The sequence below is a fragment of the Copadichromis virginalis genome, linkage group LG11, assembly GCF_057382275.1.
Source record: "Copadichromis virginalis isolate Kocher_CV1m ecotype Utaka linkage group LG11, C_Virginalis_male_GT1.1, whole genome shotgun sequence".
In the NCBI taxonomy this organism is placed as follows: domain Eukaryota; kingdom Metazoa; phylum Chordata; class Actinopteri; order Cichliformes; family Cichlidae; genus Copadichromis; species Copadichromis virginalis.
In genome coordinates this window covers 37,281,167-37,305,288 of record NC_140628.1, presented here as the reverse complement: position 1 = coordinate 37,305,288, position 24,122 = coordinate 37,281,167, and the positions used below count along the sequence as shown (strand labels likewise).

At 42.2% G+C, this 24,122-nt stretch overlaps 1 protein-coding gene across 1 annotated transcript in view; it reads right to left on the bottom strand.

Moving 5' to 3' along the window:
- Positions 1-21,360, bottom strand: part of sv2a (synaptic vesicle glycoprotein 2A) — a 47,138-nt gene extending 25,778 nt beyond the window's left edge. The window contains exons 1-2 of the mRNA XM_085472284.1: positions 20,902-21,360; positions 1,195-1,987 (exon numbers count right to left, since the gene is read on the bottom strand). Of these exons, the coding sequence (XP_085328410.1) occupies positions 1,195-1,804 (610 nt within the window). The 5' untranslated portion in view covers positions 1,805-1,987; positions 20,902-21,360. The remainder of the gene's footprint in view (positions 1-1,194; positions 1,988-20,901) is intronic.
- Positions 21,361-24,122: the final 2,762 nt, after the last annotated feature.

Genomic DNA, 24,122 nt, shown 5'->3' with positions numbered 1-24,122 from the left:
TCATGCGTCGCTTTCACTGAAGTGTATTTACTTCTCCTTTTTCTTCTTCTTCTTCTTCTTCCTGCCTTTCGGGGCGACCATAGCACATCATCTGCCTGTATCTCACCCTATCCCTAATATCCTTCCCTGTCACACCACCACTCTGCAGGTCCTCCTTCACTACAGCTATGAATCGTCCCTGAGGTCTTCCTGTTTTCCTCCTACCTGATCTACTATCCTTCTTCTGCACATCTTTCTCAATTTGTCTCCAAACTGCTCATCATGAGATTAAAAATGTAATGATTTCTAGTCATGTCCATCCTGGTCACTCCCAATTAAAACTCCACCATCTTCACACCATACTTCTACTGATTTTCATTCTTCTTCTCTCCAGAACAAACCTACACCTCTCCAGGTTCTCACCACAGATCACAATATCGTCTGCAAACATTGTGGTCCATGGTACTACATCATTACTTTAGAGCAGGGGTCCCCAATCCCAGTCCACGAGGGCCGGTGTCCCTGCAGGTTTTAGATCTCACCCTGGGTCAACACACCTGAATCACATGATTAGTTCATTACCAGGCCTCTGGAGAACTTCAAGACATGCTGAGAAGGTAATTTATCCATTTAAATCAGCTGTGATGGATCAAGGACACATCTGAAACCTGCAGGGACACCGGCCCTCGTGGACTGGGATTGGGGACCCCTGCTTTAGAGGGTACCAGCACAGAAACAAGCGGTTGGACTCCAAGAAGGTGCCTCATTTTCTGAGTGTGAACACACACACACACACACACACACATGCATACACATAAATACACACATTGTATCCAGCTAAAAACAGCTGAAGTGAAGCAGAGAACACTATGTTTGGACTGGCTGAGCGTTCAATTTTAAATTCTGCTGCTGTTCAGGAGCTGCATGGGCAGTTGAATCTTAAATAGCTGTAGTTCCACTGCCAACGAGGCCGTCGAAAACCAATTACCAGGGAATAAGCTGCAAAGGTAATGGCTAAGATGAGGCAGAGATAAAATGTGAAGTGGTGGCCTACGCTGCCAAAGGAGGCACACAGATAAAAAATAAAGAGAGAGAGACAATACAGAGTAGACTAGTTGAAAGAAAAGTTGCACATTGGCTCTTATGTAATCCCCCCTCCTGAGTGTTGACAAGCGAGCTCAGGGCAAGCAAGAGAGTGAAATCTGGATGTCTTACCCAGCATGCCTTTGTTGGGCTCGGAGAGACACATGTCTATTTGAGCACTGGGCAACACGAAGCCAACAACAAAGATCTCCACACCATCTGCCATTAGTGCCAGGCCCAGGACAAAGTAGAGCGTCCACTGGAACTTCCCGTGGCCACACTCCTGCAGGATGGCCTCATACTGCTGTGCCAACTCCTCCTGATCTTTTCTCCTCTCGCCCTCATAGGCCGAAAGATCCCTGAACTGCTGTGCCTGTGCGGCTGTCACGCCATCCATGCTGCCAGCCTTCCCCGATTCAGCTCTTGGGATGCCCTGGTACTCGCCCTCATAGATCTCGTCATCCTCATCGTGTCCTTCAGTGGAGTCGCTGTGGCCTTCTTCATCATTGGCACGGCTGTCGTTGCGATAATATCCGCCATCATTGCTCGGCACGCCAGCATAATCGTCGTCGTCATCTTCCTCTTCAAATCGTTTATAAGAGCGTTTGGTGTACTCATCTGTCATTTTGTCCATGCCACGCCCCACCTTCTTACCGACCTGCTTCTTAGCAACTTTGGCAATGTCCTTGGCGCCACGGACGAAGTCTGAGCGGCTGTCTCTGTAGCGACCGTCATCGTCCATCTTGGATATGTAGAGGTGGTGTTGGTCAGTTGCTGCAAGGAATAGGAAGTATCAGGAGCAGCCCAGGCACATGAGTGTGCAATGGGTATTTATGTGAGCTGATAAATTCAGCACTGAGGACAGCTCCCAGCTCCACTGCACTGCTGCTGCTGCTGGACAGAGTGGGCTCAGACACAATAAATCCTGTGGAAAAGCAAAGAAAAGAGTAGAGTTAGCATGAGTCATACAATACCTGTCAGGCAGAGACACATTTTTAAACAGTCTAGGTTCAAGGTAATTAATACTGAAATGCACAGGACCACAGGCATTCACATCGCATTGACATTTGCAGGACATATTATCTGGCTCAGCACTAATGGTTGGAGAAAAAAAAAGGACATGACAGCTTTAAGAAGCTGACAACTGAGTCTAGAGCTCAGTGGCCTATATTAATAGTTATCTCACAGCTCTCTCTACAGCCCAAATCACTCTGTGGCATTTACAGCGGTGCACCACAGAGCTACCGAACATATAATGGTCCATGCTGTGACACAGGTCTGTGCAATTAACAAGCAAAGAGCTGCAGCAAAGGTCAGCATATACAGAAAGTACCGCCGTGGTGGGGGTTAAATTCAAGTTTACCCCAAGAACACTTGTGATTATAATCCATGTACTGTTTTTAAATCCAGACACTGAATACTGGAAACAGTCAGGCAATCCCATGATATCACAGTCAGAATATAATACTACTTCAAAATGGTCTGAAGAGTCATTCCCACATAGAGGATTCCCTTTTCAAGACATCATTAGGTATTTATAAAATATTTAGTTTGTACAGAAAAGAACTTGTCTTTCCTCATTGAGTCATAATTAGCAATCCTGATTGTATCAGCAGGACTGCCTGCTCTTTTTCATGGCACCTCTGTCTCTGTGAAGCTGCTCTGTTTTGTCTTACTGACAGGAGCATGCTGTGCCAAAGGAAAAGGCTGTAAGCTCAACAAATAGACATAATAAACTGAGCATTTACTGTATGATCAATTTGGCATCCTACGAACAGTTCCCGACTGGAAGGATTAATGTGATGATTCACCACATTAAGAAGGAGATAAAATGTGTCTCAATTTATATTGTGTTAAATACTGGACACATTCGCCTCTTTGAGTCCTTAGAAATCCTCAAATGGGATCTATTTCACTGTTTCTTATTTTCTATCACACATCCATTCTTATAATGGTGGATGCTCACATGAACTATAGCAAGTCTTTTGTTTATGAGGGGCAGTCAAGAAGTTTGCTTAAATATTGATAAAAAGCTTGTTTTAGAGGGGCTGTACTGAGGCCTAGCGTAAGACAAACAAGTATTGTTATGAACTATTCATGTAAATCATGCAAAGCTACTCTAGTATAGTCTAAGAATAATAATATGTATTTAGTGAGCAGGTTATTAACCCTGTAAATTATTTAGTGTCCAGTGGATTTAACTAGTCATCTTACTGAAGTGAGGTCATTTATTCCAATTTCCTGTGGTGTCAGTCTTTGCCGTGGTTACTAATTAAAAGGCTGCACCCAATGACACCCATTAGTGATGGTGTAAAGTTTAACAGGGTTGTAAATCAAATAATTCTGAGACACAAAATCTCTCCATCCCATTGCTTCATCTTAAGAAATCACAAGCAAACATGGAAGCTAATAAAGCCGTGACATCTGCCCGCCATGCAGAATTTCTCCAAGATTGTTTACTGTTTGCCTGCAGCGATGACAAATCTTCGACATGTATGTGCTCAGGAGAACAGGCAGAGATGACGTGTCCTTGGAGAGAAAGTCTCTGAGGGTCGACTGCAGCTGTAGCAGGCACTGAAGTAATTTTAGTAGCTTTCCACAGTCTCTTTAAAGAGAACTGCAGCAGCAGCAGCAGCAGCTCAGTGGGAGAGAGAAAGACAACGTTCAGCCTGAGGGATCAAGCAGCTCCGAGCGTCACGACTACAAACGCTGGCTGAATGTTCTGCAGCAGGTCAAAAGAACAGCGCTATCTGCCTGCTTAGAGTGAATATGATCAGTACAAGCACACCATGATGTAAATATTCAGTAGTGTGAAATATTCAGGTCACAAAGGTAAAAATGATCAACAGTTGAAATTCTTACAATCTTGTTTTACTGAATTGTAATAGTTACTCACTAATTATGAACACTAACCTGAAGTGTTCTCAAAAAAGTATAAAGTATTCTCTTCCTCGCTTAGTCCCCTGTTATTGTCTTTCACAAAAAAATATTTAAAAATATTATTGGTACAAAATAAAAAGAAATTATGTGTGTAATTATTTTACGATCTATTTCATGGCTCTAACACGGAAGTTACTCTTAGTAGTCAAGAAGCTGGCACCAGTAATAACAAAATAAAAAGGTTCAAATGATTCTTTAAAGTTGTCATTTTGTGACATTAAAAGGCCCTGGAAAACCTTCTCTCCTGTTGGGGGGAAATATTGGACTTCATAAAAAGTGTACTATGTTGCCCGAATGTTCAGGGAGTGATCAGATGTGCAGAGAGAGCTCGGATCAATAAATCAGTGGACAGTGTAATTAGAGAAACATGTCAGGCACTACAGATGGGCAGTATTAAACAACATTGGGTAAGTGCCAAGCTAACCTCATTATCATTGTTCCTGCTCATTATAAATAACACTGGCCCATTTGTAAAAGTGTTAACAAGTGCACAATGATATTATTATAGCAAGAAAATTACAGATGCAAAACAGGGGGCAGGATGTTAAATACTGGGAAGGTAGGAGGGAGGGAATCCCTGAAAACTTCCTGTGTAGCCTCGGGGGTGATGAACAGACAGACTGCCGAGCCAACATCACACGACCCAGAGGTCTGCTGGGACAACTGAGTGTCTAAGAACAAGCTCAGTGAGAGCCAGCTGAAAGCAAAACCCAAGGAGACGAGAGAAAACTGCATCAGTGAGATCCTCTTTCACTCTGGCTGTCAGGATTAGAAGAGAACAGCAAAATAAATGCAGAGGTTACAGAATACAAATCTACTTAAATGGCACCTGTATCACCTGCATGTAAATCCACCTTCTCCCTGCTTTCCTGTCTATGCTCTGTACCTCTCAGAATGAAAGGTGAAAAATGTCAAAAATAAAGTTAAACCAAGATCTTCCCACAAGGACGCAACAGTGAGACAGAGCAGTGCTCTGAGCTACATGCTAACATGAAAAAGGCCCTATGCATCCAACAGTGTAGACACATCACACAAAAAAGAACAAATGCCGATATTATGCCAGCGCTAAAGGAAAAGTCAAAGGATCCTTAAAGCTGTCTAAGGAGCTTGGAAAGAAAAGCATCTGGATTTCTTTAAGTTGCTTGAAGATGTTTCACCTCTCATTCAAGAAGCTTCTTTAGTTTTAGGGTCAAATGGTGGAGAGTCCCAGATTTAAGCCCAGTGGGAGTGTCCCCCCGGATGGACCAGGATGTGAGTGGGCATTAAGGCGTGTGGGAAGGGATCTCAGAACTGGATTATAGATGGCAGACCACCAAATGTCTACCTTCGCCTCTTCACCTCTGTTCAAAGATGGTCGCTCACAGTGGATATAGATGGCTTCTTTCACCCCTTTTTCACCCCTTTTTCAAACTGTCTTCTCCGTCCAAAATGTGAACACTGGCATCTTCGAAAGAGTGACCTTTGTCCTTTAGATGCAGGTGGACACCCGTGGAGGTGGCTCTTCTATGTTGTGCCATGCGTTTGTGAAGTGGCTGTTTGGTCTCTCCAATGTAGAGGTCTGAGCATTCCTTGCTACACTGTATAGCATACTCTAATTGTTAAGCTTATGTTTAGGAGTTTTGTCTTTGGGATGAACCAGTGTTTGTCTGAGTGTGCGGCTGGGCCTGAAGTACACTGGGATGTCGTGCTTGGAGAAGACTCTCCTGAGTTTTTCCGATACAGAGGGGATGACAGTGTTGTTGCGTTTGTCTTTCTGATCCTCCCTAGTTGGTGTCTGATCTTCTTTTCTGTGCTGATGAAAGCCCAATTAGGATGACTTCTTTGTACTAATCTATAGCTTGAGCTATCTTTTCTAAGGAGCTTGAATTCAGGTATCTGTTCTAGTTCAGCTTCTTCCAGTGTGAAGAAGCTGATTCTTCCAGTATTTTTCCCACCACTGTACTTTATACAGGCAGAGAACTAAGGATTAATGACTGCTGAACTGCATCAGTCACAAACACACAGGGGTCAAAAACACAAACACTTCAGATTGAACTGCAGCGACAAGCAGTCGAAGTTACATCGATTTCTTGTGTACATAAGTTAGTTGGGCCTCAGAGGTACGGTGCAGGGTCACTAAATTTCTCACTTAACAGTTCTGCTCAAATCAAGTGAGAGAAAAGCAAATATTTGGAGCTGAGTTATTGCTTTGGATTTTTTGGCTTACAGTGAGTCCCTCAGGTCGCAGACTCTGGATGGATTTTGACAGAAACTATTCAGGTTGCTGCACAGATTTAATTATTCTTATAGTTCATCCAACATCACTTATTGGTCCACCTATCCATCATCATTCGCACTGAGGTTATCTTAAACAGACTGGAGATCTTTGTTTTCCACACATTCACACTGTGAAGCGCAGCATCACAGCACGAGCAAATGCTGTGAAAGGCATTTGGTGCTTGGTCATCAGCCTGGATCTCATCCTGCTCATTGCTCATTATTAGTCTTCACTTGCATGTTTGTGTTAAGTGAATGACCAATTCATGGAGCTCCAGCCAGGAGATTCAAACATGTGTTATTAACAAGCAAAACAAGCATCAATGTCGTTTCTATAGAGATACAGCAGGCAGATAGAAAATCAGAAACATACGGAGGATAAAGGCAGTACAGACATATTAACAAACTGCTTTGTTTTGGTTGCTCAGCTTGGACTCACATGTTCACCTGCTGCTAATCAATCTGTTGCCTGGTCAGCAGTCCCACGAATAAGAAGGTTAGAAATGTTGAAGCAGAAGAAACTGAGAAACTCAGAAGTTAGTCCACACAAATGTGTAATGGGAGGAAATAATGCCATGATAACATTTTACATTTAAAGGGTCAAAGATTGGCTTTACTGTGACATAATATTCAATAATCCTTTTAGCCATTATTCCACCCCAGAACGCAGCACCGGACGCCAGGGTGGAGATCATATTTTACACTGACACTTTAAAACGGGGGTCTTCTCTGTCACTGGGTTGAAGATGTGTGTGAAGAATCTACACATCTTTGCAGATTCGTATTTGAAAGCAGTGACTGCTTATCAGATTTAACAACCAAGCATAAAACAGTTAAACAGACCTTTTATTAAATTCTACAGACTCTTTTGTATATAACAATCTGACAAATATGGATATGACCTGCATCTTAACTGGCTAGTTGAGTCAACCAAAAGTCAGTTTTGAAGGTAAAAGTGGGTCTAAACCAGTACTAGCAAGGTTTGGCTATAGTAAATTGGCTGATTAGTGTATAATTTTTAATATGATTGGAACTTACAATATGCAAAAGATTAAAAAAGTAAATAATGCCATTTGGTCTCATATTGTCCGACATCAATATCAGAACCTGTTTGTAAGTGTTACCTAATTAACACACGTTATTAATAAAATTTAGAATTTAGCACCAACCTGATGGTGTTGGATGAATTCATATAATGAAGATAACTGCCAGAGATGGGCGTATAAAGTGTATATGGTTTTCCCCCTTTGAGTCTAAAGCTTTAACTTCCTCTGATCTGTGTTTTAGAAGCAATTTTGAGAGCGATTCTACCAAGAACACATTAAGAAACACGTCAGCCGTGATGGCTGTGCTTGCTGCTGCAGAAAAAGATGAATTTCACGGCTGCAAAGAGAGAAGTGATAAACCTGAGACTCCAGCTTTTATCCACCATCCTGTCTGAATCACTGTGCGACAGAGCAGGAAGACACTTTGTCTGTGTTCTGTAGCGTAAAGACTGCAGCACAAATTAGAAAGGATCAAAGAGATGATCTGAAAGGGAAAATATACACTCTTAAATGGACTGGAGTACAGTGCATTCAAGTGTTTAAATGCTGACTCATCCTAATGAAGTGAGCTGCCTAAACACTGAAAATGCTTTGCAGTAGAAGAAGTCATTTGAAATGACAGCAGCCAGTCAAAACAACCAGTCCACTCTCTACCTTTATGACTTGTGACAAAAAAGGACATGGAGGCGGGTCTTACCACTGTGTTAGGCTGTTACTATCACTGTTGGTAACATTAACTCTTAACTTATTTCTGACCTTTTGATCCTGCATCACCTTAGCTACGTCACATGTCAGATGACAAATTTGTTTGTCTGTTTCTCTATTTTTAGCCATTATAGAGCCACAATGTTCTACATCCATGTTTGCATATGGCTCAATCTATTATCAACCACTCTTTAAGAAGCCAACCGAATAACTGATCCTCTTTCATCACCATGGTCACAACCTTTGTACCAGGGGACTCTTGAGGCCCATCTGAATATAACGAAGTATCCCATCACCTTATGATAAGCCTTTCACAAGCCGGAGACGCTGAGATGAGAGTGTGTTCTGCTTGACTCGCTGCCTATGAATAACAAACAGTTTGGTGGAGTGCATTTGTAGGGTTAGTGTGCAGCTGTGGCTGCTTCCTCAGCACTGAAAATATCTCCCTGTTCACAGATTTTCAATAAATATACACTTTTGCTGGCCTTTGGGAGTTTTACAGAAATGGCTGGCTGAGTTGTGCCGTGCAAAGAATTATTGTGAAACAAAGCATTTTCCCAAACTGCTCTGTCATCTCCGAAGACGTGTAAAATGATAATAAATTAACAGTCAAATGGGGAACCGAGCAAATACTCCGCCTGTCGTTGGCTGCTGATGAAAGACTTAATTATGTAATCCTATTTTCTTCCAGTGAGCAGAGACAATGCCAGAGGGTTGGGAAGCACTGCCTTACACACAGCCACACATGCAACATAAAATGCGGCAGCCTAAAAGCATGCTAACAAAACAAAAAATATGGGAGTTAAATAAATGATGCTGTCTTGGAGCTACACTGCAGTCTAGACTGCACAAGTCACACAGTTACAAGTCACACACTCGGGTGGAGGAACTGCTTCAGAAAATAGAAAAACATCTGCTTAAACAACTTAACACATGAGGATCTTAGTTCTAATAAATGAATATGCCAGTAGGCTACTTATGGTGAAAGCCATATTTGCATTCAAGGCCAATACATTTTCACCATTAACAGCTCATTCTTTTACCACCAGCTGCAGAACTGGTAAATGAGTACGTAATTCAGGAGCTGGTGGAGACAAAGAGAGCTAAAAGGAGCTGTGATATTGGACGTACGGTTGGCATGTGGTCAAAAACATGAATCCATAAATACTGTTGTTACTTGTGGTTCCTAAATGTGTATGAATCACAGAAAGAATACAATAGATGGATGTAGCCTTACATCGCACATGGTTTGTGTATTTATGGACAGGTCCCCACATTTTGACACAAACATCGATACCTCAGTGGACCCGAGGCTCATAATCACAGACAAATTTGAAGAAATGGCGAGACGAGCAGAGTCATCGATGCAAACCTGCAGCAAACTTGACCTTTTCCAAAGGCATCAAACACAGCATGCAGCAGGTTGATAACTGTCTTACCTCAAATTAAGCTATCTAGACACATTTTTGGCTGCCATAGTCTCTCACACAGTCTTGCTACTCTCACTCTTTGACCAAGCAGTGAGGTGTGGTCTCTCATTTCCCGCAACAGCACAACTACATCGCGCACATTACCAACCAGGCCGCCTGCCTAAAAGGTCTCTGCTGGTAAACTTGTCCAAACAGTTACAACACCACAAAGTCAAGAGTTCAGTGACTGAAATAAACTAAGGTGGAAGAGTGCAGACAGCTAGCGGAAATACACGTCAGTCAAGGCAGAGTGTTATAATGATGCATACCTTTAAACCTTAAATCTGCATTTTATGAAAATTCACCTTCTTTTGTTGTTATGTAGGAGAAAATCAGCATTGTTTATCTTTGTTCTAAAGTCAGGCATTTTCTGACAACTTGTCACATAGCGTAATATGTTACGCTTTGGGACCAAGAATGTGTTGGCATTTTACAAACAAGCCTATGCAGCTTGACATCCATTTGAAGTAAGCCCCAAGTGGCCATTTGAGGAACTGCAATCTTTGTGACTTTATTTGCTTCACTTAACAGATTCGCAGGTTAGAATAAAGTGTTCATGTGTTAATATATTGTGACCAAAAATTACTTAAGTAATGAATCTCAGACAAAGTACATCAGCCCTTAAATTCTGAGCGGACCTTTGAACCTGCTCCAAATAAAAACCACTACAGGGATAATGGAAGAAGCATAATGTTGTTTGTATCTGTGAGAATTGACCTTTTAAAACCAGACTTTGGGTTTTCCCCTCGTTAAGACAAGATAATGTGATCATTAATCTGTTTTGTTGCAGCTATCCATATAACCGGTGGTATTTTAAACTGTAAGCCTCACTGATATTCCTTTCAAAGAGCACTGGAGATTCCCATCTGCCACTAAATTAGTCTAAATGATGAGGCACTTCTATCGACAGCAGCGTATAACCACCATTCATAACGCTCGCTGATGGCCCTGAGCTTTCAACAGTTACTCTTTCATACAGAGAAAAAAAATCCAAAGCATCTGTTAAACTGAGCTAATAAAATGGATGTTGTCATTGACACCAGGCTGTGGCACGCACTGATAAGAATGAGACATTTTATTTTGTGGAAATCCAAGACCCACTTAGCAGCAGACAGGTTTCGGCCCAGAAAAAGATAAGCAGTGGTGTGCTGAGAGGAGATGGATGAGGTAGAAGAAACCAATGCAGAGTTCATCGCGCAGCAGCATCACCCTTAAACCACTTTATAAAACAACACTGAAAACATCATCTGAACAGACTGGCTTCGATCAGATCCCATCACACTTGACACACATGTTACACAAGTGAAAAAGAATATTGAGCACACAGATCACTGCTATTAAGCGTTGATCTCAGAACCACCCAGATAGAGGCTGAAAATTGGCCATTATAAACCAAAGACTGGTGTGGGACAAAGTTCAGACCATGTCAGAAAGTTATTGATGTCCATCTCACAATGTGATCGCAGCTGCAGCCTACTGCAGTGAGTTGCCCTCGGCTCTTTGGAGAGCATCTTTGCAACAGTTTGTTTTGGTTTCCTGAACCACAGCTTCACTGGTTGGTTTGTTCTCATCAATCAGCAGCTGTTTATGACAAGTGTTGTCATACTCTTCAACCTGATACAATAAACCACCTGATCGTCCTCTCCACCCAGACAGGACTGGGCTTTTTAGGCTCTGCACTGTGTTCGTTAGTGACCTGAGAAGGATTCATATATCAAGCCCCCAATTAGGTTGTGCACTGCCAATGCAAACTGATTATTGGCACCAGAATTTACATGCATAAGTGAGTTTATAGGATAAAGTGAAAGACAACAAGAGGTCATAAAACTCAGTGGGACAAGTGCAGTGCAATTTAGACAATGAAGCACATGCAACACTCACTGCAAAGCCGTGTGTTTTCCAGAGTCACATAACGTAACACCCCCCACCCTTCACTGCACATTGTTAATTACCTGTCGTCATCAACACGTAAACCTTCACCTGCACTCACCACACCTCTCTGTCCTGCTTCTAAAACATGACAATCCTATAACCTGAAAGGTTAGCTGTCCCATCATCTCTCCACTTGAGTGGTGAAATGATTGCAGAGTTATTACTGAAGATCAAAACTTCTTTAAAAAAAAAACTACCCTCACCAGCATTTATGTTACTTGTTGCACAGCTTGCACAATGCACAATATGGCAATCCATGCAAAATATAACAGTCATTACATTAAAAGATAACTTGCAACGATTTTTGCAACTTATTATAAAAAGCTAACCAACATGAACCCAGTAAATATTCATAATTATTACCCAAGCTTTTATTGACACACTGAATTTTGTTGCGCATTTGACAGCACAGACGCAGTAATTAGCAAGCGTGACAGAGACGAGCCTGAGTGATGAGAGCTTCTCTGTGAATCGCTGCAAATGTTTGTACGTAGAGGTGAGCCTTAGAGAGCTGAAAGCCTTTTCCACACCTGACCTTAAGTGAGTGATCCAGGTGGGATCAGATCGCCCCCCACATCCAAGTTAATGTCAGTTACGAGCAGAGTCAGAGTGATTTAAAAAAAGCAGTGTGAAAAAGCCAAAGACGGCCCAGTGGTAATTCCTGCAAGCTGCAGATGGCTGGTAATGTCATGCACTGAATTCATTCCTCCTGACATCTTTGATTTCATGCTGTGACGCACGTAGTGAATATTCTCCTCTGATTGTCCCTGTGGCTCAGCACATCTTGATCAAGATGACATGCTGATAGATAGAAAAAGATTCATTCCAGAATCAAAAAGACATTAAATCGGCTTAAAATTAATATAATTTTCAGTGTATTTCACAATATTGTGTACCTTTCACGGGCTGGCCTTCAAATTACACATCACATTCTCAATCCGTGGTGTTAATAGACTGAGGGGGTGTCTGAGGTTGTGGTGTCAAATTCATTGGTACCAAGGTATTTTAGGACAAACCTTTCAGTTTCTTGGCAACAACAAGCACTGCAATCATCATGATGCCAGGTAAGTTGCTGTCACAATCCCCTCTGAAGTCAACACAAGTAGAACTAAAGCCAAGGCCTTTCATCAAGGCGACTCAGGCGTTATAACTGCTTTTCAGTGGTGCTTTCTCACACCCAGCTTTCAGTCCAGTTTCCTGTGCCCTTCCATCATTTGCTGGACACTTTTTCTTTATAATCAACACTGGAAAATAAGGGGAAACAGGTCTAATCTAACTAATTATTCACAGCCCATTAAGATGCACATAAAATCCTCCCGAGCACACAGACAGCTGTGTGTTCATTCTCAGCCTACTGATATCTCAGATACATACAGTCTTTTCTGCTCTCTTGAGTGCATCGGGAGCATTGCATTCTGGGTGGGGTCAGTAAGGTCCACCCACCCCCTCCCAAATACTCAGTCAACAACCACCAATGCTCATAATAAAGCACGGTCTCCGCTGCCATTATGAGCTCAGACCACAGGAGGAGATTACATTCAGCCACGGGTTCATTTCATATCAGCTCACTAAAGTGGAAAAGCGAGACGTGCCAGCTGACTGTCTATATACTGTATGTGTTTCACTGGCTGTGGGAGGCTGTACAAACAGAGCAGTTATGAAAATCTAAAGACAGTTTATGGGAAAAATAAGTGGGGATGGCGCTGATAGTCTAATGTTGCCTTTTTATCCAAGTTATTTTGTTTTTATTGTGTTTCCCCATTGTTCACCTTGTCCATGTCGCTTGTGTTTCTTTGTCTGTGTCTCTGATATTCACCATACTTCCTGTTTCCGTTTTGGCACCAGCTCTCTTTCTGTGTCTCTGTTTGCTTTGCTTTGGAGGTTTTCCCTCCTTGTAATCACCTGCCCCGCACTTACGAGTTTCCCCTGTTTGAATGTGTCTCACCTGAGTCCAATTAGCCAATCAACCTGCAAACTGGCACACTTTTGATGAGCTGCCATTTTTAAGAGCTGTCACTTTTTTTTCAGCATCAAAGGTTGCTGCTTAATCTGAATCTTCTAGATTTAAATAAAGAAGCTTGCCTTAAAGGTAAAACACTTTTCCCAGAACAATAATGTGTTAAATCTGTAAGCTGTATTGGTACAGTTACCCAGAGATAATGACAACTGTAACTGCCCTGACCCACCAACTCCATTTAATCATCACTCATAAATAAGATCTTACTACAAATGATATAAAGCTCCTCATTAAACTGACTCGTTTTTTGTTTAAAGTGATTTATATTGGCTAATTTTTTATTCATTCTACGGGTCTGATATCATCAACATTAATATCTGCCACTAATAATAATCCTCATGTATGTGTTTTTGTCCCCTGCTTGTAAAAGTCACTGAAATGCCCTGTAGTCTTAAGCAGGGTGAGCTGGAACAATCTGCATTGTTTTGAAGGTGTTGCACACAAACACACTGGCTTTTACTCATCAGCCTGCTCCAGCCAATCTTCCTCAGGCAGCTTCACCCGGCATTTTTCATCCTTCCTCATTCATCATTTTTCTATCAGCTAGCCTAGTCTAAGCATCCAGGGAACTCCAGCTGAGACCATGTGAATATTCCATCAATTATTCATGTCTTGTTTTCTGGCCACAAGGACAGAGGTGCCTGATTCGGCTCGTCCCTCAGGAGTGATGTATTGGTGCGATAAACCACTTCTCACCATCTCTGTCCAGTTCCTGCTTTTTCATCCGCACCAGCCGCACTGAGACATCTGCACAGGGTCACACAGGAAGTGACAGCTATTCAGCTGCACCACGTTCCTGCATGGCCTCGGGCCCATCCAGGGTAAAGCCATAAGAGGAGGGTGCGATGTTTGGTTGGTATAGACTGACTAGATTGCACCCCCATCCCAAAGCTAGGTTGTGCATGCACAATTCCCCTCTGGGAGAATCTGCAGCCCAACTAACATGACTCACATCACTGCTCCCTGCTCAGTGTGCACCGTCACCCTGGTGGCACCAAAGTGGCTAGCAACACCGTGTCAAACACTGTGACGTCAGCTCTCTGCATCCATTTTGGCTTTCCACACTGCAAAATGGACTGAAGAGGAGTCAGACCCAGGGCAGCTGCAGAGGTTCAGCTCAATTCCTGAAAAAGCTGTGTGGACAACATGAACATATTACAGCAGCTCACTTTAATGTCATTTTAGTTCATTAGTATTCAGCACTGGTGCACCGTCTCCACAAGTCCACTGCAGTTTCAGTGCAGCTGAATGTGTGTTTGTTAGAAACTGACAAATATGTACAAATATGTGTCAGTTACAGCGAATTAAGCATTAATGACACGATAAGCTAGAAGTCTACAACCATAACGACAGCTCGGTGGGGGGTTACAAAGACACACTGCAGTATTATACTGCCAGAGTCAAAAGCAGATTTCCATCTGCAGTATATCTGTCAGCATGTGTCTGCTTTCAAACTTCAACGACTTTCCATATGTGGAAACTCTGATGCAGGGAAAGCAGCACAGAACAGAACAGAGCCGCTATTATCACAATAAACACAAGCGGGATTCAGACACAAACTGCATGGAAGTGCGAGCTGGGGTGAGCGCGGGTTACAGATGTACTCTATATAAGATCTTCCAGTTGAATGAGTAGAGGAGTATCAGCACCCCTGATTTGGGGGGATAAAGTGAAATGTGGTAGGGTTTAACTTGATGGCCTTGAAGAACGAATGATATGTTCACTTATTGGACTTATTTATAAAGTGCTGGGTGGAAAGTTGTGAGATTTATCCTCTGTGGGTAATAACTGAGATATTTAATCCTGGATATACAGCTGGTGCAACTCAGTCAGACACATCACAATCACATCCAGCTACACAGAGCAGATGAAAAGGACAGGAAACAGAATAAAGAACCTGCTCGGTTTTCAAAATAAGAGACCTACTGCACATTAAATGCCCCACTTGCCAGCGTGATTGTAAGCGGTGCAAGGAGGGATGAAAACTGCACTGGAGGTGCAAATATCACAGTCATTGATTTGATGCAGTGGTGTGAAAAAGTGTTTGCCTCCTTCCTGATTTCCCAGCATTTTACATATTTGTCACACTCACATGTTTCAAACAAATTTTAATATTAGACAAAGATAACCTGAGTAACCAAACCTACCTGGTCCTGTGTGAAAAAGTAATTGCACCTCTTGTTAAATGGTGAATTAACTGTGATTGACCACATTTTTTTGTTCAGTTTCCATAAATACACTCGGGCCTGATTACTGGCAGACCTGTTGGAATCACTTGAGAAATCACTTAACTAGAACCTGTCTGATAAAGTAAAGCGGGCTAAAATATCTCAAACAGCAACACATCGAGCCACAATCTAAAGAAACACTTGAGAAACAAAGCCGCTGAAATCTATCAGTCTGGGAAGGGTAACAGAGCCATTTCTGAGGCTTTGGGACTCCACTTAACCAGGGTGAGAGCCACAAGCTGAGAAAACTTAGAACAGTGGTGAAGCTTCTGAGGAGTGACCGAGGACTGCAGCGACGACTCATCCAAGAGGTCAAAAAAGAACCACAGACTTCACATGTCTCAGTTAAGGTCAGAGCTCATTATTCAACATAAGAAAGAGACCGGGCAAAAATGACCTCCATGGAAGAGTTCAAGAAGAAAACCACTACTGACCAAAAAAAACACAAAGGCTTGTCTCACATTTGCCAAAAAACATCTTGGAAAATATCCAAAGATGAGGTTTTGGAAGGTTTGAGTCCCACTGCATCATACCAAGAGGAACTGGAAGAGCCACTGTCCGTAGGGTGAGGTGGGGTGGGGGGTTTGTTTCACAATATGACCATGATGAGCCTCTGAGCAGGCAGTCTTGAAGAAATTGAAATGATAAAATATGATAAGATGGAATTCTTTTCGAGAAGGATGAAAACATCCTTGGAACAGGTGAATGAAAACTAAGTGCACTCAACGTTACACCATCACTTAGGAAGCTCTGCAAGGGGGTGGTAAAAAGTTGGAGTTCCTAAGGTTTCATTTACCCAATGCTATTTAAATAAGGGTCATAATATCCAGCCCTATAGCTGGGGAACATGTGGCTGTGCTGAAGATAATTTAGGCTGGAAGGCAGTGTGAGAACAAGCAGTTATAAAGAAGTAAGTATGAAGGTATAATCAGAGGTCACAGAAAAGTAAATATTTGGGAACAGGATGCAACCATGACAACCAAAAGCACATGTCGTAATAGCAAGTGACCTTCAAAAGAGAATATTTGTTAGATGATCATTACATCAGTGATGATCTTAGAAAGAAGAAAAATGACACCTCTGGAGTCCGTGGCCCCTGGGGTCTAGACGTTTGCATGCTTACGCTTTAGAATCCAGTGACAAGAACTCTGCATCATCCTTGTGAAGGTGCGCATTGTGGAGTTCTGCTCCAGCAGGATGCCGTACCGTGGCTGGAGCTAAAGTCTTCCCAACACCCAAGAATATGCTGCAGGGATTACACAAGGAGGCTATAAAGCTGCTGTAGGCCAAACTCAGCATGTAGATATCATTAGCAGTGCACTTTGCAGATACTCTGCTGTAGCTCTTCTCTCCCAGTGAACAATGGGTGCAATGTTTTTTCATGCTTGTGTGAATTAGATTGTTGCCACTACAAGCTTTGCTCTTGGGTCCCTGCACATGAAAGGTATTTGTGTAAAACTGGAGCAGCAAACAGTTTCATCTCATAACAGAGCATGTTTTATTCTACTGGACACAGTATTTATAGTAGCAAGAGGAAAGAAGAAGAGGTGCTAAATTACAGCGTCCATGGTTTCTTCATAATCTGCTTCATAATCCTTCCATGTATTCCAATAAGTCAAATATTACAGTGGAGAAGATCTGAACTAACACTTTCAGTGATACAAAGGCAAATAAATCAAAACTAAATGAAGAAACACAAAATATTCATATCAATATTTTGTGAGGAACCAAAAGTTATTTTTTTAATTATTACAGTTATGGTCAGTACTGGTACATAACAATAACTATATATTTACCTGGAGGCAGAAGATGATTAGTTAGCTGAGAATTTCCTCCAGGATTATTTTTATTGCTTCAAAATATACGCAGCACCGGTAAAGCTTGCTAATTCTCAGTATATCTGCTTAATCCACACTCACAAGGTAATAATACCAGGCTGTGTTTATGAGGATCAGCACTGTTGCCTCAAAGGACACGATCCTGGGATCAAACCAGAGACCGTTTATAACAGACGCATGTAGTCACCACGACGTCTCTTATTGGTTGGTGAAGCCCTGTGAATCCTCGAGCTGATGGCTTTCCCCATTGCCATGTTGCTGTTTTGAAACTAGACTTGAAACTGAAAAGTCATTAGCTAATGAGGATTCCCTCTCTTATCCTCTAATCTTTCTGGTCTTTCTTTATTATTTTGCAGATCCCTTACTGTATGTGGAGGTCAGAACATAAGGGAACTGAGACCCATTTTCCTGTAAATTTCCATACAACATGATGACTTGCCCCCCTGCTGGGATTATAAAGAACACAGGTTTATCTCCACTACTCGCTGTGCTTTTGTGTGTTTCCTCCAGCACTTCTGGTTTCTGCCACAATGAAAACATGCTCAGTCATTGTGACCTTGACCAAGTCACTGGCGTCCCTGGGTACTGTACACTGGCTTCCCACAGCCTCTAATGATTGTAATGGATTAAATTCCCACAAAGACCAATAAAGTATATCATATTTCTACTCTGTGCTTCCCTTTCTGTCTGAGAACAAAACACAGGAATGACTAAAAGAGCACTTCTTTTAAAAATTGTTTTTTTTATCCGAAATTTATAGAAATAAACCAGCAGGTTTGAGGTAATAGAAAAAGCTAGTAGAATTTCAGTGACAGAAATATTTCATTCTAAAATATGCAGTCACGTCTGTAAAATCATGTAATAATTAGTCTGATTTATTACTATTGAGTCGCTCAGTCTTTCCAGAGACAGGTATGAATAAATTCAACCTGTGAAATAATTTTTATGATGGAAGGTTTGGAACTTTTACTCTAAGATTTATTACCACCAATCATTTATTACATAACTCCATACTGTATATCAAAAATGAAAAAATAAAAGAGCTTCTGAAGGCTAATTAAAAGCAGAAGAGACAATATTGGTTCTGGCCGATAACAAACAAATGCACTTTCAGTTGTTAATGGAGAGTTATGTGCTTGACATTAATTGCTGCTTGAACTCCCCCCACCACCATGTGGAGATGAGGGAAAAGGCCATCGATTATCTTTCACCCTTGCAGTAAATCTTCAGCAGGGAGTAGTGTCTCAGCAGCAGCAGCATCACGAGCCAAGAGCTGATCTGTCTGGAGAAGCCATGAAGCGTTTCACTGAAGTGGTGGAACAGCTGTGCTAATTGCTGAACTTTACAACACCCGGATGGAGAAGTTGACAGGTGTGTAGTTGTGTTCCACACTGCCGCAGACAGTCATACCTACTTATTTAATGCATTTTTTCAGCCATTATGCAAATATATCCGGCACCACCACCCCCAGCTGCAGGGGGAGGCGAGTTGTAACTTGTGATGAGGCTAATCTCAGCGGACACACCGGAGCACGGCCCAATCAGCAGGGGTAGCAGGCACAAAATGAGAACACCAAACAGAGCAGCTCCCTTTGCTCCTTTGGATCAAGCTTAGCAAACACCTTCACCTGCACCTCAGCCTGTTTTTATAGAGCCTTGAGTGATGCTTCGGTGTATAAACTATACAAAATCTTGATAGGCTTTTATAAATTCTGTCAAATCTTTTGAAAAATTCAGAAAACAGCCAAATTACCCATTTAGAGATTAAGATTGTTTACATTCTGACATTTTTTTAATCAGTCTTTTGTTTGGAAAATGTCAGAATGTAATCTTACACCATAAATAAAGGAAGCAAGTGTTATCTTATGTATTTGATTCCTGGTGCCTACCAAAATCATCTAATAATGTTTGAAGCAATCATTTTCTGTTGCATATCTGCAACAACAGCCAGGTTGTTTGAGGGAGTATATATTATTCTAGGTCTTAAAATTACAATATAAAGCACCTCGAGGTGACTGTTTTTGTGATTTGGTGCTATATAATTAAAACTGAATTGAATTTGACTTTGGATTTGACTGCAGTAGTTGGATTGGGCCTCTCTGCCTAGAAATGTAAGCATGGTTCATCCCCTCCTGGTGCTTCAGTGGAAACACCCATACCTGCAGGTCCAAAGCATCTGCATGCAGAACAAGCTTCACTGGATGAAAACTGCACACAGAAGACACATTTCCTGAAGAATAAACTGGTCGTCATTGGATGTCAGATACATGAAAGACAAATTATAGATCCTGTAACAAGCGCTGTGTTTCGAGCCTAAATAGGGGGATAAATATTTACATTTTTTAAGTGCTGTCAGTAATCCTGTATGTTTGAAACAGTATCTGCAACCCCTCCTGTTGGCTGGATGCATAAATAGCTCAGAGGCTGACTGAGCTGCAGTGATGGCTGCCGCAGGGACAAGACATCACACATGCAAAGTTGTAAAATGCATCATCTACGATAAACAAATCACTAATTTGTTTCCCCGCATCCATTAACTGCAATATTCCGCCTTCAAAACGCAGTTTACAGCATTTTGTGGCCATGAACACCAAACAGCATCCTCTCAGAGAAGAGTCCTCTCAGCACCGCTGACACAAACCACCGCAAAGCAAAACCACAGAGGAAAGCAGAAAAAAAATGCCCATCACTCTTTCTCCGTCACGTTCTTCCCGCTGGGTTTCTACAAGGTCATTCTGGTGCACGACGCAGCGCACGAAACCCCGGCCACACGGGCACCTTTGAGCTGATCGCACAAATTAAACGTAACTCAAGCTCGGAAACTTTCTAAATAGTGAGAGAAGAGTGCAGCTGGTTTAAGGTGGCACATTTGTGACCGTGTAGTGGTAGCGGAAGGCGGAACAGGAGAGGCAGGAAGGGCAAGGGCATTGGTGCCAACAACACCGCTAATTAGACTGGAGCAGTGATTTGAAGCTGGTCTTCTTTACTGTTCAAAGGTAATAAAATATAACCTCATATCTGCTCCTATCCTTCTCTTCATGTCTGAAATCTGTGCGCCGGGACGGATGAAGACGAGAATGGCTCTTAGCGCACAAGACCTGCCCGCAGGAACAAGAGCGGACGGCGCCTTTTACTCCCAAATTAGCCTTAATTTCTCTCCAGCTGTAATGTTTCTTATTAATTCTCTGCGTAATATTGACTGTCTTTGGATGCATGTGTAGGGGTCAACGCATTGCGCAGCGCAGGCCTATAAACTCGTGTTTTAGTGGAAAATAGATCTCGATTTGTGTCAGAAATACACGGATATTCCCGAATGTCATTCGCCTTTGGGAACAACGCAGTTATGAAAATTAAAGAAGTGACGCAAAGACAAAATGATCTGATCAGAGCAGATTATTCATTTTCTTACCTTACTGGGAGGTTTTAGGGTGACCGGGATTTTCAGCGCAAGGAAGTCACCCCGACTATTGGAAGCAAAAAAAGGTCCTGTGCGATCCTGTGATGTACGCTGACGTAGTAGCAAAGAGCTGCACTCTCCTCCTCCCCTCCTCCAGCCCCTTCACTTACTACACAGCATCCTTCTTAGATGGAGACACCGCCCCCTCTGCTTCCTCCCCCTCCTGCTCCCTGTGCTCCCATCTCTCTTACAGCAGGCACCATTCCTCTGACGAACCAGAGGGGGGTCGCTGGTTTGTACATGAGGAAGTGAAGTGAAGGTGATTCATTTTTCTGCCCTGTGATTCAACCGTTGGTGAGTTTGAATACTGTGAAGTCACTCTGGACGCGCACATTCAGGTAGAAAACGCGCTCTTGTCGCTCGTGATCAGTGGAGCTCGCTCAGACTGTCATTTGGTCCATATGCCCCAAATGGTTGGTGCAATGAAGTGTGCAAGACGAGCCTCTCCTTGCACGTGTTCGGGCTCGTGCCTGTAATTGGCTGTGTTAAAAAAGTGTGGGTGATGACAAGGATGCGTCAATAGGAAACCTTTTGGTTTTAATATTGTGAGGATGTGATACATTTTTACAAGGAATCTCAAAGGAATTCAGAATCCCAGTTTTGGAAACTGCAGACCGTTCAATGCAGGAATATACTGCACATTTGTAGCTGTAAAAAAATCAGGTTATTACTGGAGATAGTATATTTTTATATTAGTGTTTTTATGTTATTTATTGGCAGCCGGGTCCTTACTGTGTGGAGTTTAAATATTCTCAGTGTGCCTGGCTGTGGGTTCTCTCCGGACACTCCAGCAGTCCAAAGCCATGTTACTGTAGGTTAACTGGTGATTCTAAATCGGCCACAGTTGTGAATGGTTGTCTCTCTTGTCGTGTGTGTGGTCTTCTGCTGCTGTAGTTCTTCTGCTTCAAGGTGCTAGATGCTCTTCTGCATACCCTGATTTGGCCGTTCTTCTCTGACATCTGGCATTTACACCCAGAGGACTGACACGCTGTAAACTAGAGATGTATGTGTGGGAAAATCCACGCACACCAGACCAATAAACATGCTACCTTAAAAGTCACTGAAATCACTTTTCTTTCTCATTCTGATGCTCAGCTTGAACTTTAATGTGTCATCTTAACCATTCTACGTGAATGCATCTATTGCATTACAACCATGTGATTGGCTGATCATATATTTGCATTAATGAGCCGTTGAACAGGTGTAACTAATGAAGCACACCTAATGAATTATGGTCCGTTTGATATGGTGTTTATTTTTGATAGAATTTCCCATGACCCCCCTCCCGACTGGTTCTTGGAATGTTCTTGTACCACCCCATTTTTAAAAAATCCTGGAAACACCCCAGCTTAGGATACTATCACCTTGACTCTGATTGGTCTAAAATCATGCCTGCTCTCTCTGTGCGTAACACCCCCACTGTGCCTTCAGTGCTTCTGACTTCCTGTCAGATTTTCACTGACGCTGCAGCTGTGGTCTGATTGTCATCAGGAGCATTCAGATCAGATGTGGCCTTTCATTTGGCTTCAGGCTTTCAGCTGCTGTTGTCTGTTTGGGTCATCTATTGATCAGATTGGAATAAAGAGCTGCTATCTGCCAGCACCAGTCCCTCCTCCTCCTGCTAATGCTGATAGTAGAGGGTGATGAAACTGTGCGAAGCCTTACAATATTAGAAAAAGAATCCCATCTTATTATCACTTATGAACAGCACTTTGTACAAGGAGAGCTCCCTCAAAAAAAAAAAACCTCTGGCAGAATTAGGCTCAGGGAGGAGCAGCCATCTGCCACGACAGGCTGGGTAATGAGGAAGAAGAGAGAGAGGAAAAGAGGAGCAGAGAGACCATCAACAGCAAACAGGACAAACTAGCAACTGCAGGAGAGAGAAGGCAAAAGTTAATGACACACGGTACTGGCCTCTGAACACATGCAGTGTGAACGAATGGGAGTGGACGAGAAGTGCTAAGTGCATCATGGGAAGTCCCCTAGCTGTCTGAGAGCCTGTAGCAGCTCACCTGACTTTATTCTTCAGTGCTTCCTTTTATACCTTCTTTAGCAGAGGATACACTGGGATCGTCCTTTATGAGGAGCAAATGCCATCCCATAATTCATAGTGACGGCCCATCCAACCATTTGTGAAAACAGTGAACGCTGACAAAGTGGCGCTCATCACCTAAATGTTAATTATAATTGAATTTTTTTTTGCTCAATAAAAAAAATAAATAAATAAAATAAATAATTGAATTTTTAATTTCATCCCTAAAGCTGCTAAAATATTTGTAAATTTCAAGAACAAACTCTGAATGTGGCTGAATGAACAATGTAGATTTATATCAGCTCTCTAAATCTAGTGAACTATTAACTGATATCAAAGTGAATTCAAGGTTTTGTATAATTTGGTTTGAATTATTAAGGTCCCTTGTTGTACGGCAACTTTTAAGGTTACCTGGGATAAGAGATGGATGGTGGGTTAGATGGCATTTTGGACAGAAATCCCAAACAATGAGAAGGAAAAGTTGCACTGGCTTACTATCCAGCAGATATGGGACAGATTTACCAAGCAGTGTAAATTATTGTGATGCTGCAGTCGCAGGGTGATCTAGTAACAGTGCACTACTACTTGATATACAAAGACCCCGCAAGTCCACTTCAGTAATAACCAGCATTCTGCTAAAAGCAGAACAAATTAGAGGCTCAAACACCATCAGACCTGATGAGGGAAGAGACTGATGTAGGCCTACTAAACAAAATAATCCAGTGTAAGCTCAGGTTTTAGGAATGTTTTTCTCTCTAAAAACAGCAAAGCAGCCCAGATCAATGAGAGGAAGGATTAGAGAGAAAGCAAAAGTACAACAGAGGAACAGAACTCAGTGGTGCTTGGCTGTAAACCCTCAGCATGAGAACTGAGAGAGGAAGAGTTTTAGGACAGTGCCAAAGTTTTAACACTGCACTCAAATCCATGAATCACCCATCCAAAAGTGACAATTACACACTCATTACTCATAAGATGTTCTCACCTTGGCAAATGATAAACAACCCTAGAAGTCATTATCACAACAACGTCAGGCTTCAGATGTGTTTCTTGTGGTGCAAACAAAAATTTGCACCACAAGAAGATTCGTTTAAATATTCTCCTCTTTCATAGGACATAAGACCGGCCACAGAAATACGTCTGT